This window comes from Nicotiana sylvestris, chromosome 3 (genome assembly GCF_000393655.2).
Source record: "Nicotiana sylvestris chromosome 3, ASM39365v2, whole genome shotgun sequence".
Classification (NCBI taxonomy): Eukaryota; Viridiplantae; Streptophyta; class Magnoliopsida; order Solanales; family Solanaceae; genus Nicotiana; species Nicotiana sylvestris.
The window spans coordinates 195,114,094-195,129,430 of record NC_091059.1 but is presented as its reverse complement, the minus strand read 5'-3'; the positions used below and the strand labels follow the sequence as shown (position 1 = coordinate 195,129,430).

The following is a 15,337-nucleotide window of genomic DNA, read 5'->3' as shown; positions in this document are numbered from 1 at the left end:
AATCATCCAAACAAGACATAAAAATAACTAAAAATAAGACATTCAATAAATTGGGAAGTAAAGGGTATAATGGTCATAACAACGTCTTAATCAGAAGTATATGCCAAATGTGGAGAGATGAAGAGCGGTCAGCAAGCAGAATAGTACTAGTATAGTAATAGGCGTAGGGTGATTGGCCTGAAGAGAGTAGTAAAAAGAAGCCAAGAATATCCTCTCTCCCCACACTGTACTAAAGCCGAAAGAAGTTGACAGACGGACCACTGATATACCCATTGCTTCTGCGTAGATACCTCTAAAACCACTTTCCCAAATCCAAATAAAAACCCTTATTTCTCTCTCTCAGTCGCTCTCAAATCCGGGGTTTATACCTTTACTTTTACACCCCTCAATTTCATTCACTGTATTCAATTCAAGATCCCTTCTCTGATAATATCATTATGCCTACAAGATCTTCCGCTGTTGTCTTTCATGGCGTCCGTACTTTGAAAATTTGGTAGGGGGCTGGTGAAGTTGGTTTACTTTTCTGTTCAAACCCTTTAATTAAAGATGCTGCTACTACAAAGTTTGGGTACTAAAATTTTCAGCTGGAAACTAATTCATAGCCATGAAGATCTGTTTCTTAGTTTTTTGATTACTTCTTCTGAGGCCTAAAGTTTGGATCTTTTAGCAAATATCCCAGTACTTCTTATCTTGTTTCAAGATCCAAAGGTTGGTTGGTTGGTGTTAGCTTTACTGTTTTGGTTGTATTAAGGGAAAGGAAAAAGAAGCTTGGAAATTTCTAAGGAATAATGGAGAAGTATTAGTAGGAGTTTAAGGAAAAATACAAGGAGACTTCGTTTTTTTTTGGTAATGGTGAAAGATAAGTGAGTATATTTTTAGTTTATTGGAAGCTCTGAAATCGAAAGATACAACAAGTTGTCTAGTGCTTGACGCCAAGGAAATATAGTGCCGTTTCAGTTTGGTAATTGGTTTTTCTTGCATTTCGAGAACTATTCTCTCTTTTAGTATTACCAAGAAAAGGTCATTTCCAACTCCATTTCACAGACATTCTCATTTTGTTCAGAGCTCCAAACAAAGAAAAGAAAAGACAAGAATAATGCTAAAAGTCTCAAGTGCTTGAAGCAAAGTGCTGTGCTTGTTTTTTGAGAAGTAAAATTTTGAAGGGCATATTTGTAAATCAAGCAATGGCTTCCTGCAAGGATGGTAAGACGTCGTCAGTAATGGATAATGGAAAATATGTCCGGTATACACCTGAGCAGGTTGAAGCACTTGAGAGGCTTTATCATGATTGCCCTAAACCTAGTTCCATGCGCCGTCAGCAACTTATCCGTGAATGTCCTATTCTCTCCCATATTGAACCTAAACAAATCAAAGTCTGGTTCCAGAATCGAAGGTACTACTTGTACAATTTTCTACTCTACTATTTTTTTTATATTTATATATATATATTCTTTTGTTAAATATTACCCCCTTTATTTCCTAAATTATGCTTTAAATATTACATTTTTCGAGTTCCTAGCTATTTTCTCTATGTTTTTTCTTTGTTCAACAATATGCATGAACCGGGTTGCCCTACATTATGTGTGAATGACAAATTTTTTTGTTGTTTATTCAATTTTGGATAAATGTAGATGCAGAGAGAAACAGAGGAAAGAGGCGTCACGGCTTCAAGCTGTGAATAGGAAGCTGACGGCAATGAACAAGCTATTAATGGAAGAGAATGACAGATTGCAGAAGCAAGTTTCACAACTGGTTTATGAAAATGGTTACTTTCGCAGGCAAACTCACAGTGTAAGAATTTTCCCCCTATATCTGTAAAACCATTGTTGTTCCTTATCATCAAGATAATAAGGCTTGTTTTTTTCTATAAATGCAGACAACGCTTGCAACAAAAGATACGAGTTGTGAATCAGTGGTGACGAGTGGTCAACACCACTTGACATCTCAGCATCCGCCAAGGGATGCTAGTCCTGCAGGGTTAGTGAGTGGGATTACAGTTGTTGGGTCCTTTTCTTGTAAACATCGTGGTTTCTGAGTTGTGACCATTTTCCTTGTTTTTTGTGTTTGTGCCTTACGCCAATTTTTGTTGTTGTTTTTGTTGTTGTGCTTTTCCAGGCTTTTGTCCATTGCAGAAGAAACTTTAGCAGAGTTTCTTTCAAAGGCTACTGGAACTGCTGTTGAGTGGGTCCAAATGCCTGGAATGAAGGTATTTTTTAAATTAAAATAATGGCTTTTCACAATTAACTAAATTAAAAATTTAACTTATATACACATATAGGGGTTGTTTGATAGTGTGTATAAGAATAGTGTTGAATAAGGTGTATTAGTTATGCAGGAATTAGTAATACATGGGTTAGCAATGCAAGCATTAGTTATGCAGAGATTATTTCTTATCCATTGTTTGGTGTAGTATATTAAAAATTAGAATGCATGGCATAATTTTTAAGAAAATTAGTTATTCAAAAAAAGACTGTATTTTGACACACGGAAAAAAATCATTGGCTTATCAAATTATCTAATCTATCGAGCCGTGAAAAAGATTCAACAAAATACAGAAACAAATCCACTATTCGAAAGAACCGTTTTTTGTGATTCCTATGATGCAATTGGGGTTTATCGGGCGCTCCATATTCTTTAGCTTTAAAGGACTTTAAGTATAATTTTGTCTTTAATCATGCTAACACATGCATTAATAGCCTTGGTATTGCTAACACCATGGTTTGCTATGCATTAGCTATACATAGGATAATAACGAATAGGGTGTATAACTAATGCTTGTATTAGTTATACATAGGTTGAAAGAGTGTACCAAACAAGGTATTACTAATACGCAAAGCTAATGCATGCATTATTTTCTGTAATGCACTCTACAAACCAACCCCATATTGTCATAAAACATGTAAAACGTTTTATTTTAATGATATAATAGGTAAAACGTTTTATTTTCTAGCATATAGCATACTACTCTAATTATCATCTTTAGGTGGCTTGATGGTGCAGGAATCTTTAATTTTGTATTAATATTCAATGGTTTGGTTGTCACTTTCATGTTATTGTACTTATAGTACTCGATTAATTGTGCTGTAAGTTATACTCCATCCATTTCAATTTATGTGAACCTATTATTATTAGGTGAGTCAAACAAGATTCTCCTTGACCAGTTTATTGCAAATATTTTTGAATATTTTGAATTGCTAACTATTGTAACTTGTAATACTTTCTTTGTAGTTTTTGAATGTGTAAATTTTAATTCAAAAATTTTGAAAATACTTGTGGTAGAATTCACTCAAAAAATTAGTCAGTTTAACCCTCATAGGTTCACATAAATTGAAATGGAAGGATCAGATTGTTTTAACATAAAGCCAATGTGAAACTGAATAGCAGCAATCCATGCATTAAACTATACTGGCATACGACCTTAAAATGGAAAATCTCCATTGTATTATTATCTGTTTAACTAACCATCTCTTGCTTGTTCTCCTCATTTTTTCCTATTGTTTTCTTAGAAATGTGTTTTATTTGATAAAATTAGTAATTAATTGTGAAAAATTTATGTCGATTTTAGTTTTAGTACATAAGATAGATTATAAACTAAATGTTAAATTGGAGTTAGGTATGGAAATAGGCCAAGGTTATTATTAGCTTACAATTTTTTATGTAATTAAAACCAATCATATTTTTTAAAGTTATGCACTAAGCAGCGAACCTCTTACAGATCCCATAATATGTTAAAAACAATATAAAGAGTATTATTAACAGCCATCATTATGATCAGGTTTTTTTAATTTTCAATTATCATACATATCTTCTCATGCCGGAGATTAATATAAGTCATACCATAATTAACTTATAAAGAGTTATAAAATGCCACAATCTTACAGTCTTGGGATGGTATTCTCACTACTACATTTTGGTGCATTAGTGTCGGACCTCAGGCTCATATTTATAGAAAAGTTGTCCTCCCTTGGGCTTATTGCTTATTTGCTTGATCAATACCAATCATTCAGAAACTGTGAGGACATTAGTGTATCATGACACATTTTCATGTCTCCTTTTTTTCCTTCTTTTTGTAGCCATATTATTTCTGGTCCAAACTCTCGGTACTGATTTAACTCTATCTAATCATCTCTCTGTTGAAATGAACAGCCTGGTCCGGATTCCATTGGAATCATTGCTATTTCTCATGGTTGCACGGGCGTGGCAGCACGAGCCTGTGGCCTGGTTGGTCTAGAGCCAACGAGGGTAAGTTGATCATCTATTTCTAAATTTATGTTTCTGGCACTCTAACATGAAATTAATTCTGTGAGATCTCCCCAGGTTGCTGAAATCCTTAAGGATCGCCCCTCTTGGTTTCGCGACTGCCGGGCCGTTGATGTTCTCAATGTGCTGCCTACTGCCAATGGTGGAACCATTGAACTTCTTTACATGCAGGTAGGTTACTGTAATGTTACTTCTCGTGTTTGTGTATTTGTTCTCTCTATACCTTCTTGAACTGAGAAAATACTTTATTTTTAGCTTTATGCACCAACGACGCTGGCACCTGCCCGTGACTTCTGGCTGTTGCGGTATACAACTGTTATGGATGATGGCAGTCTCGTGGTAAGGATTTATTTTGTCTAGTTAGTACTCTTCCAATATCACAAATTATAATTTGTGAAGTCTCTGGACAATGTGTAAATTTCTCCAATGTCACTGAAATGTGTCGGAGGAAGTAGCAATCCATGTTGGTATAACTTAGCGGCTGTTGTATATCATAGAAAGCTTGAGAATTTTCTCCAGTTGCACCTTCACTTTCTTTACGTTTATTCACATGCAGCGTGAACTAACATGTCTCATTTGATAAAATGCCTAGGTGTGTGAAAGGTCACTTGGAAATACTCAAAATGGTCCTAGTATGCCACCAGTTCAGAATTTTGTGAGAGCAGAAATCCTACCTAGTGGATACCTGATTAGACCTTGTGAGGGAGGTGGTTCAATTATCCACATTGTCGATCATATGAATTTAGAGGTAGAGTTGTAGTCCATTATTTCCTGCTCTGTTTCACTGTGCCTACTCCTTCGCTGTTATGGTTGACGATATTATTATTGTTAGGCATGGAGTGTGCCGGAAGTGTTGCGCCCACTTTATGAGTCATCAGCAGTGCTAGCTCAGAAGACGACAGTGGCAGTAAGAATTCTCTTTCAAATTGGTTAATACCACATGTTGGAAATCGCATCCTCTTCGCAGGCCCACTTTCTATTTGCATTCTGGACACTCAAATCGCATCCTCTTCGCAGGCTCTACGATACCTCAGACAGATTGCACAAGAGGTTTCACAGACTAATGTCAGTAACTGGGGAAGACGACCAGCAGCTCTACGCGCATTAAGCCAGAGGTTGAGCAGGTTTGGAAATCCTCTTTTTGGTGGATGCTCTTTCAGTGTTCTAGAGTTTTTTTAAGTAATTAAAATCAATTATTTTGGCAGAGGCTTCAATGAGGCTCTGAATGGTTTGACTGATGAGGGTTGGTCAATGCTCGGTAGTGACGGAATGGATGATATTACCATCCTTGTGAACTCTTCTCCTGACAAATTGATGGGCCTAAACCTTTCTTTTGCAAATGGATTTTCATCTTTGAGCAATGCGGTTATGTGTGCAAAAGCGTCAATGCTTCTACAGGTCTGTTCACTTCACTCAATACTTTGAAGCCTATAAAATTTGATTGCAGGTTTCCTGTTTGTGCAAGTGGATAAATAAAGGTTTCTTATTTTTATTGTTTAGAATGTGCCTCCTGCTATACTTCTGAGGTTTCTGCGGGAGCATCGATCTGAATGGGCAGACAACAATATTGATGCTTACTCTGCTGCTGCCATCAAAGTTGGTCCCTGTTGCCTTCCTGGGACTCGAGTTGGTAACTTTGGGGGTCAAGTGATACTTCCACTGGCACATACTGTTGAGCATGAAGAGGCAAGCTTAGTTGATTTATTTAATCTTACATTGTTTTGCATGCCTAAAACTGTTCCAGTCTTTCTTGGGGATTTTCTTGTCTTAGTTTCTGATGATGTGCTCCTTTTTTGCTTAGTAGTTGCTGGAAGTCATTAAGTTGGAAGGAGTTGGCCATTCTCCTGAGGATGCTATAATGCCAAGAGATATGTTTCTGTTGCAAGTAAGTTTTATTTTTCCCCATGTAAATTTAGTCCTTGTGCTGTCCATATTTTCAACCTTTCTGGTGCAGTATAAAATGAAATCTAATTTTATCAAAAATTATATATTTGAAGACAATGTTTCTATATTTGCATCTACTTTAATGGCAGAATATGAGAATGTCTTTCCTTGAATTGAAAGATTTTTCTGATGTGTGGAACATGGCATTACATCAACAAGCAAAGTCAAAAAAGAAACTTTTAGTATGGAAAAGTTAGAAATTTAAAGTGTATTATGTAGTATGGAAAAAACGCAACTTTAATCAATATGTGTGCTGCTAACATATTTGTTTTGGAGCGTCTTAGTTAATTCACAGGCTTTGAGAAGTTATCTAGAACCATGATTAATCCGTTTTGGATAATAAATCTCCTATCTTGTTTGGCAAAACTCATTATGCATGATCTAATGTTTCACTTTCTTGCATTGTGGCCGATGACTCCTTAACACTTATATTAGCACACCATGACTATTTAACTGGACTCATATTGGTCAATTCTGTGGTAGAAAGCTGAGTATTGTGGGCATCTGTTGACTCTTAACATGGTTTATAACCACTCTTTTGATTTCCTTGCTCTCCTCTTAAAATAGGAATCTGGAAACAGATACTGTGGAATTTGATTCCAATGAGACTTGGGCGTTTCATTGTTTCTGAGCAGGCTGCAATATTTTCTGCTCTCGTATTGCTTTTTTACCTGTGTCTGATACTTGTGGTAATAGTCACTTTACATGTTTTTTGACAGCTATGCAGTGGAATGGATGAAAACGCTGTTGGAACCTCTGCCGAACTCATATTTGCTCCTATTGATGCCTCGTTTGCTGATGATGCACCATTGCTCCCGTCTGGGTTTCGCATTATTTCTCTCGAATCTGGAAAGGTTAGCATTTGTATTCTCCCATTAGCACTTTTTCTTTTTGAGGTTTCTAATCCTCCATGTTTTTGCTAATATGGAACTTTGTGCAGGAATCCTCCAGTCCGAACCGCACCCTTGATCTTACTTCTGCTCTTGAGACTGGCCCAGCTGAAAACAAAGTGGGCAATGACCTTCACACAAATGGTGGCACATCAAGATCTGTCATGACAATTGCTTTTCAATTTGCATTTGAAAGCCACATGCAAGAGAATGTTGCTTCAATGGCTCGACAGTATGTTCGAAGCATTATTTCATCTGTTCAGAGGGTTGCATTAGCACTTTCACCGTCTCACTTGGGTTCCCATGGAGGTCTTCGTCTGCCATTGGGTACTCCTGAAGCACATACATTAGCTCGTTGGATCTTCCAAAGTTACAGGTTTGTTGTATATACTTGCATGTGTGCCTAAAACAGGAACACTCTTTAAGTCATGATTGTCACAGGTCAGCTATTGTGCATGTGATTTACTATATCAAATTCTGGATAATATACATGACTTTATGGCAACCTTAGTTGGTTTATATGTATAATGTTTAGATTATCATGTGTCTCATTTTCCAGAAATTGGCTCATCATTCGCTCTGATTTATCTTTGTTGTGATATAAAAAAATGGTTACCTGCCTCTAAAAAAGGGGTGTGACCCTCCTTTTCTTTAAGCTTGATTTCTTTCTTTGATTTGTCTGCCTCTGATTGAGTTATGGAGTTTGACATAGATGTCCCTTGATTATTTTTTAATTATTTTTTTTGCTTCTTAAGGTGCTTTTTGGGTGTGGAACTTCTGAAATCGATTGCTGAAGGAAGTGAATCAATCCTCAAAAGCCTATGGCATCACTCGGATGCTATTATCTGCTGCTCTGCTAAGGTTTCAGCACTTTCTCATGTCAATCTCATATCATTCTTTTGCTTGTTGGGGACTCTCTATGCAGCCCTCTGATGCCGCCAAATTAGAAGAAACTTTTTCCGATTTGTCATTAGGGATTTTGACAGCTTTTCATTATTTATTTTGGTTGCAAGTTTAGTTCTTCCGAGCACTGAATTCTTAAGTTCAATAATTATGCAGGCTATGCCAGTTTTCACGTTTGCAAATCAGGCTGGTCTTGACATGCTTGAGACAACATTGGTTGCACTTCAAGATATTACCTTGGAGAAAATTTTCGATGATCACGGAAAGAAGAACCTCTGCACTGAGTTCCCACAGATAATGCAACAGGTTAGTATTCCTTTAAATGTGGAAAAATTGAATGTAGCAAAGAAGTGATTGGGTGGTCTTGTAGATGTGATTACAGTGTGCTTATGTTAACCACGTCAAACTGATCCAGTAACACCTGAAAAAAAGAGCTCCCCCTATGCGCGGGGTCCGGGGAAGGGCCGAACCATAAGGGTCTATCGTACACAACCTTACCCTGCATTTCTGCAAGAGGCTGTTTCCACGGCTCGAACCTTTGACCTCCTGATCACATGGCAACAACTTTACCAGTTACGCCAACACCTGAAATAAACCTAATTCTTAGAAAGTCTCTCTAAGGCTGCGTACATCCTACCCTCCCCACCCCACTTGTGGGATTACACTGGGTTGCTGTTGTTGTCTTAGAAGGTCGGCAAGAATTCACAAGATAAAATACGCTCACCCTAATAAAAATTAATCAGTGAAGGGGAACATTGGCGCAAACAGTAAGAGTTGCATCAAAACTCTTGATTACTCATCTTTCTAAGACGAAAAAGTGAGCAGTAGCTTCTTAGTCATGTTGAACTTTCCTTGATATTGAATATCACGATCGCAGCAGTTCTAACTATATTGCCATAATTCATTGACAGGGTTTTGCATGTCTTCAAGGGGGCATTTGCTTGTCGAGCATGAGTAGACCTATTTCTTACGAGAGAGCAGTGGCGTGGAAAGTTATGAATGAAGAAGATAGTCCTCACTGCATCTGTTTCATGTTTGTGAACTGGTCGTTTGTCTAAGATACTTTTGTCTAGATCTGCTTTTGAGGGATCAATAAACTCAAACCTAAGAACCCTTAAATATCTCCCTAAGAACCATTTTGAACTAGTTTGGTTTGTGAGACTTGTTTATTATGCTTTCCTTGCTACTCGGGAAGTTTATGCTATGTCTTTGATGCCTTGTGCTACTTGAAATAGTCCCGTATATCTATTGGGAGAGTGGATATGGGATTATTACGAATGTGAACTTAATATACTTTTTGCATGGAAGGGCAAAGGAAGATAATCGCAACTGGCTAATAATCTACTATCACTAGGAGTAACCATTTAAAGGGAGGTTTTGAGGGGTAAAAAATTGTATTCTAATAATTTAAAGTTTGTTTTGAGTAAGGTTTTAAGTAAATGACATGGGTATGAACCACGTGTTTGATTCGTGTGAACCATCTTTCACTGGAACCTGTGTAACTATCTTGGTCAGCTACTCCAACCAGTGATCTTGCCTATAGTCTTTTGCTAGGGTCATGTTTGAATTTTCTGTGGTTTCAGTCATATTCAATTGCTAGCGCGACGTTATAGCTTCATTTTGTCCTTTCCTTTCATGTTCGAAAAGAAACATGAATATAAATCAGTGAAGCAAGGTCAGGAACGATGCAACGAGCAAAAATATACGGCGATAGCCTTTCATTTTTTGTTAAGATCTTTCACTTTCATCGTAGTCAAAATTTTACTACTCCCTCCGTTTCAGTTTATGTGAACATATTGTTATGAATACCGAAATAGCTGAAAATGCACATGCACCTGACCAAGTTAAATTAACAGACTTTGTTTGGCTTCCCTATAAATAGCCAGTAGAATAAGAATTACAGTAGGCTTGTATTATGCGAAAGTTCTGTGCCTCTCATCTTCCTTCTCTCTGTGTCTTCTCATCCCCATTCTTGTGGTGTTTGAGTTCTTTGTAATTTCCTTTAGCTGAGTTGTTCCTATTACTGCCAATTTATCAATACAATATACTTTGGTGTTATTTGGGTTTGTAGCACATATTTTTTTTTTTCGTTTAAAAAAGAATGTTTCTTTTCTAAATTTGGAAACAATTTGGTTTAAACTTTCAATTCTATCCCTAATGAGAAGCTTTTATAACCACACAAATACTCTGGATCCCTTTTTGATTTGTTTAGGACCACAAATTCAAAAAGTCTCATTTTTCTTAAACTTCATGTCTAGTCAAACGGGTTTATATAAATTGGAACGGAGGTTACAGTTGCTCTAACAACAGGGATCTCCCCTGCTTACGGTCTTTTGCTGCGATCAGACTTGATTTTTCTTTGTTTTCATTCATATTCAACTATTGGAGCTGAGGTAGCAGCCATCATTTTGTCCTTTCTTTTCGCTTAAATAAACATAATTAGAAAACAGTTGATGCAAGCTCATGAAAGATGAAATAACAAAAATATATGATGATGGAATTTTTTCCCCCCGATTAGTATTAAAATTGCACAAAACCTTCTTTTACTGCACATGCACAAAAAGTAGGCAACTCAGCGTGTGACCTATAGGTCATGAGTTCGAGCCGTGAAATCAACCATTAATGTTTGTATTAAAGTAGGATGCATAGCCTATCCCCTTGGATGCGGCCCTTCCCTGAACCTTGCGTGAATGTGGGATAGTTCGATGCATCTTTTTTTTTCTTTTTAAGCGAAAAGCCGAATACATACAAGTATTACCGTGTAAGCATTGATCTTTTCTCTTTTTTTGCTAGGCTAAATTAAAGCACTTCAAACACAAACAATATCAGATAAGACTTACTACAAAATAATTAAGTCTTGAGATCAATAGCAGTACAAGTTTAACTTTATTATTAGCACAACTCCGTTGAGGGTGAATAAACGTCAGATCAGTAACTTGGACTGTAAACATGACGTTAAAAAGCTAATAACATGATGAGTAAAAGGTTAAAAACTTGGGTAACAAACCTAAAAACCTCACTTGGGTAATAATTAGTTGTTTAATTACTCCGAAGCTTATCCATAATATTAATTAGCTAGGTTGCAATATTAAGATCATTCATCTCTTTAGTAATTGCAGGAATGCAACTATTTGTTCTTGTAATCCCACCCTTCTTTGGAATAATTCTGTCCCTTGGACTAATAGATTTAGCCCTCATTATTCCCTTAGTGCTCTTTTTATACATCTCTCTCATAGCCTCAGCTTGATAAAGAACTGGATATGCCCTACCAAATTTATTAAACTTACTACAAGCATTCATATGAATACTTAATGCTTCTTCATTCTTTCCTCCATTTTTTCCTGCTTCTTCTTTCACTGCATCAGTACAAAGTCCACATATCCACTTACCCGAATACATTTTTCGAACACGATTAATGTATTCGGAAGTGTATTCTTCACTCATTCCACAACACTCGCATTTTGCATTTTCTACTTCGGATATTGGAGGCAGATTTGACTCATCAATAGTATCTTCTTTGTTCATCCAATCGAACGAGATATCGGACATTGTCCTTTTTAGGCTATCGTTTGAGAGACGTGGAGGTTTGTTTAGGTTTTTTGTTCGAATGTTGTTGGAACTGGGAATTGTCTCTCCATGTGGTGCCATTTGAGAAGAAAAATGTACTTTAATTTGGAAAGAATATTGCTAATTATATAAATGGGTGTATGGAGTTGAGATCATGTAACTAAGGATAGGAAAAGATGAAGATTGTAGGTTGCTATTTATAGTTGTTGGCTGCTGTTTGTTTTTTCAAGTTGGAAGCTGGAAAGTTACTAAGTTGTGGACCATGGGAACTTACATGTCACTTTTCATTTCTACTTTGCATGAATTGTCTTGAATTTACTAGATTTTTCATTGTATAAACCTTTATCTTATTTTGCTAAGAATAACGTCCGTGTACACGCTACCCTCATTGGACCCTACTTGTAGAATTTCACTGGGTTATTGTTGTTTTCATTGTATAACTTCTCTATAGTATATATTAGAAGGGAAACAAGTAAATTCGTAACATGAAAAATCAGCCAAACAACCTAATATAAATGTAATTAATTAAATTACACGGATAGTTAAGAAAATTTTAAAAAATCAATCAATATTGCACGGATAGTTTAAGGTACGTGCATGATCTTATGCCACGCTTTGCTCTATTTGCTATATTGCTTTGGGACATCAAAAATACATTAATTTCACTGAGCTCAAATGTAAATTATAGATTGTTAAGAAAGAAATGACGAATAACAAATACTTATCCTCCTTCAGATGCACATTAAAAGTTTTCAATGCATAAATATTCTTGATTTACACCGAGTTTAATAAATAGATAATTATGTATCTTGTTTTATGAGGCGTAGTTACTTTTTAACAAGTAAAACCATTTCTGCGACTACACTAACTAAAAATTTATCAAGCTGAAATAGTTTTTGTGTACTTTATAAGTTTTAGTACATTTATACTCACATAATAAATAAAAAATTATCAAAAGAGTTTAAGTTATATATAACCGATAATGTAAATATTTTTACACCATCAACGCAGTTTTAACCTATAATAACAAGTTGCATGGGTTATCAATGCTTAAAACTTAAATTCTATAAAAAATCAGTTGAAAAATTGGATAGTTTACATCGTATTATGTTTGCTGTTATTTACTATGAAATGAAAATATTATTTTCCAATGTTCGGTGTCGGAATTTTCTTTTAGTAATTGAATATAGCATTAAAAAATAGATCTAGCATGACCTGAATTTATTATATTTTAAAATATAAATTAAATATGCATTTTTGCTACCTTCATTTACTTTTTCTTTTCGATGGTTTTAAAAAACACATGTATAACTACTTCCTTGGTTGAGGTACGTCTATGATCAGTAGCCACTACAAAAAAGAGATCAATTTGCTTGACATCACAAGTTGGCCTCAATCGACCATTCAACTTAAGTTTTAACCAACTTTTTTTCCCTTCCCAAAGAAGACCAAAGTCATACTTTAGAAAGGATACGTATGCAAATATTAGACCATCAGTCTCCCCCTATTCACGTGAAACTGTAGTTATCATGTTATTATTAGGCGGAGCTAGCTGATGGATACGGTTCGGCCGAATCAAATAGCTTTGGCCCAAATCATGTATTTGCCTTATGAAATTAATTAAATAATATATATAAATTATGACTAATTTAGAACCCAATAACATAAACAAACTACAATCCTAAATCCATAAACTTCAAATCATGGCTCCGGCATTAGATATAACATACATACATATATAACTTATCGTTCATGTTGTTTATGGCAGTAACTAATTAAAAGGATGTAACAACGTCTCCATCAAATCACAGGTTTCTTGATATGTATATAAAGAATAAAATTATTGCTGCATCGTAAATGATCAGAACCATTAGTTGCAATGAATGCATGCGAAAAAATGAAGCTTGTATATAATACTAGATGAGGCTTTCTTTGTGTGGCTGAAACTTAATGCTGAAGTATACACTTAAAGTTTCTCTTGGCTGATGTTGGAAGTTTGAGAAATATCTAACTTTTATATGATCGATCGTTTCCCTTCTCTTCATGTGAAGGTGAATAAAAGAAAATAGCTTTGATTAGACATAATTATATTATCTATTGGTAGCATCTAATGATAGACTATCTTATAAGAAGTATTATATTTATGTCTCACAACTAAAGGTCTTTGTATTGTAGGCATTATTGTTGCGCATGTCAGTTATTCCAAAACACGAAGTTACCGAAATATTAGTGGTACATGCACGTACGTTACCAGCATATATGACACAATGAATACGCTAAATTACTATGGCATTTTACAAAGTCAAACATTTATGACTTATGAGGTTAATTAAGTTGGATATCATATTGTGAAGCGGCACTCAACATCTATTAAACAAGACCAGAAAACAAGATGCATACCATGCCCTCGATAGAAAGTAGTGATGATTGCGATGAATACTTCCTTCGAAGACTTGTGCCAGGTCTTTGCCGATTCCTATAATATGATGCATTTTTTAGCGGAGAGCATGAAAAGTGACGTTTTTCACCGTTACAAGCAGACAAAGGGACTATAGCTCAGTCTAGTTATTGTCGTGCTTTTCTTAAGGACTTTTTGATTGGCTCATTTTCTACTTCTGAAAAATGAGTAAAAATAGCACGGGCTAACCAGTTTTCAGACTGGTCATTCAAAAATAGCCAACGTTTGCAAAGTCATTGAAAAATAGCCACTATTTTGTTGCAACACAGAAAATTCCAGCATAATATACTAGAGATCGGTGCACCTGTGTATGAACTTCCAGCATATTATGCTGGAACTCCAACACGCGGAAAGTTGCAGTATAATATACTAGAGATTGGAGCACCGATGCTCCAATATCCAGTATATTATGCTGGACCGGTTTATTATACTGGAGTTCCAGCATAAGTATACTGGAACTCCAATATATTATACTGGAGTATTTTTCCGGATTTTGACTAGTAGTTTTGTTAAGATTTATCTTTACATGAAAAGTGGCTAAATTTCGATTACTTTTAAAATTGTGGCTACTTTTAAATGACCACTTGTAAATTTGACTAGTTTTGAATTCTTCCCGGAAAATGAGGCAATCAAATCAAATATTTCGCCTAATCGGGTATTCCTCTTTCGTGAACCAGAGATAGAGGAGGCCCAAAGTTATCAAAGATGTCCGGTCAGCCCATAAGATATATATAGGAGCACGGAACTGGGCCATTATCTTATTGCCCATATTAGTGCACAAGTAGCCACATTTAAGCACGATATTTAAAATATATTCATAATTTATGATGTATTTAAAGATTATCTAATTCATCCAAACTTTAGGACTAAGTAACCTGAATTTTTGTATCCTGAATTTTTGAGCTGCTAGTTTGAAATTCAAGACTTAGGGTCCGGAATTTTTGAGCTACTAATTTGAAATTCATGATTAAGTGTCTTGAATTTCTGAACTGTTAATTTAAAATTCAGCACATAAGATTTGAATGGATACAATTTTCAAACTTTAGGAAATGAAGTCTTGAAGTTTGCACTTTGAGGTTTAAACTTCAGGATGTTGTGTCCTGAAGTTTGAGCAAATTGACTAATCTTTAAATATATTATAAACTGTGAATATATTTTAAATAGCATGACTAAAAGTAGCTATGTGATGTCATTTCAGCTAGAAATTGCTCCATTCCATTTCGGAGCAAAAAACAAAAAAATAGAAAAAGTATTAAGATATTTTACATCCAGGAGCACAACTCGATCATGAACAAGAATCTGCAAGGGGATAATC

At 35.6% G+C, this 15,337-nt stretch overlaps 2 protein-coding genes across 2 annotated transcripts; one reads left to right on the top strand and one right to left on the bottom strand.

Annotated features, from left to right (window-relative positions):
• The first annotated feature begins 400 nt into the window (after positions 1 to 400).
• LOC104224795 (homeobox-leucine zipper protein ATHB-15-like) lies at positions 401 to 9,222 on the top strand. Its single transcript, XM_009776503.2, has 18 exons — positions 401 to 1,393; positions 1,632 to 1,791; positions 1,877 to 1,977; positions 2,116 to 2,206; positions 4,147 to 4,242; positions 4,318 to 4,431; positions 4,516 to 4,599; positions 4,853 to 5,008; positions 5,093 to 5,167; positions 5,278 to 5,384; positions 5,466 to 5,658; positions 5,761 to 5,946; positions 6,065 to 6,145; positions 6,924 to 7,058; positions 7,145 to 7,470; positions 7,850 to 7,955; positions 8,154 to 8,303; positions 8,909 to 9,222. The coding sequence occupies exons 1-18, from the start codon at positions 1,185 to 1,187 to the stop codon at positions 9,053 to 9,055; spliced, it is 2,517 nt and encodes an 838-aa protein (XP_009774805.1). The 5' UTR covers positions 401 to 1,184; the 3' UTR covers positions 9,056 to 9,222.
• A 1,644-nt stretch (positions 9,223 to 10,866) lies between these two features.
• On the bottom strand, positions 10,867 to 11,715 carry LOC104224803 (uncharacterized). The gene has a single exon (XM_009776512.2). The coding sequence runs from the start codon at positions 11,643 to 11,645 to the stop codon at positions 11,073 to 11,075; it is 573 nt and encodes a 190-aa protein (XP_009774814.1). The 5' UTR covers positions 11,646 to 11,715; the 3' UTR covers positions 10,867 to 11,072.
• Between the last annotated feature and the right edge of the window lie 3,622 nt (positions 11,716 to 15,337).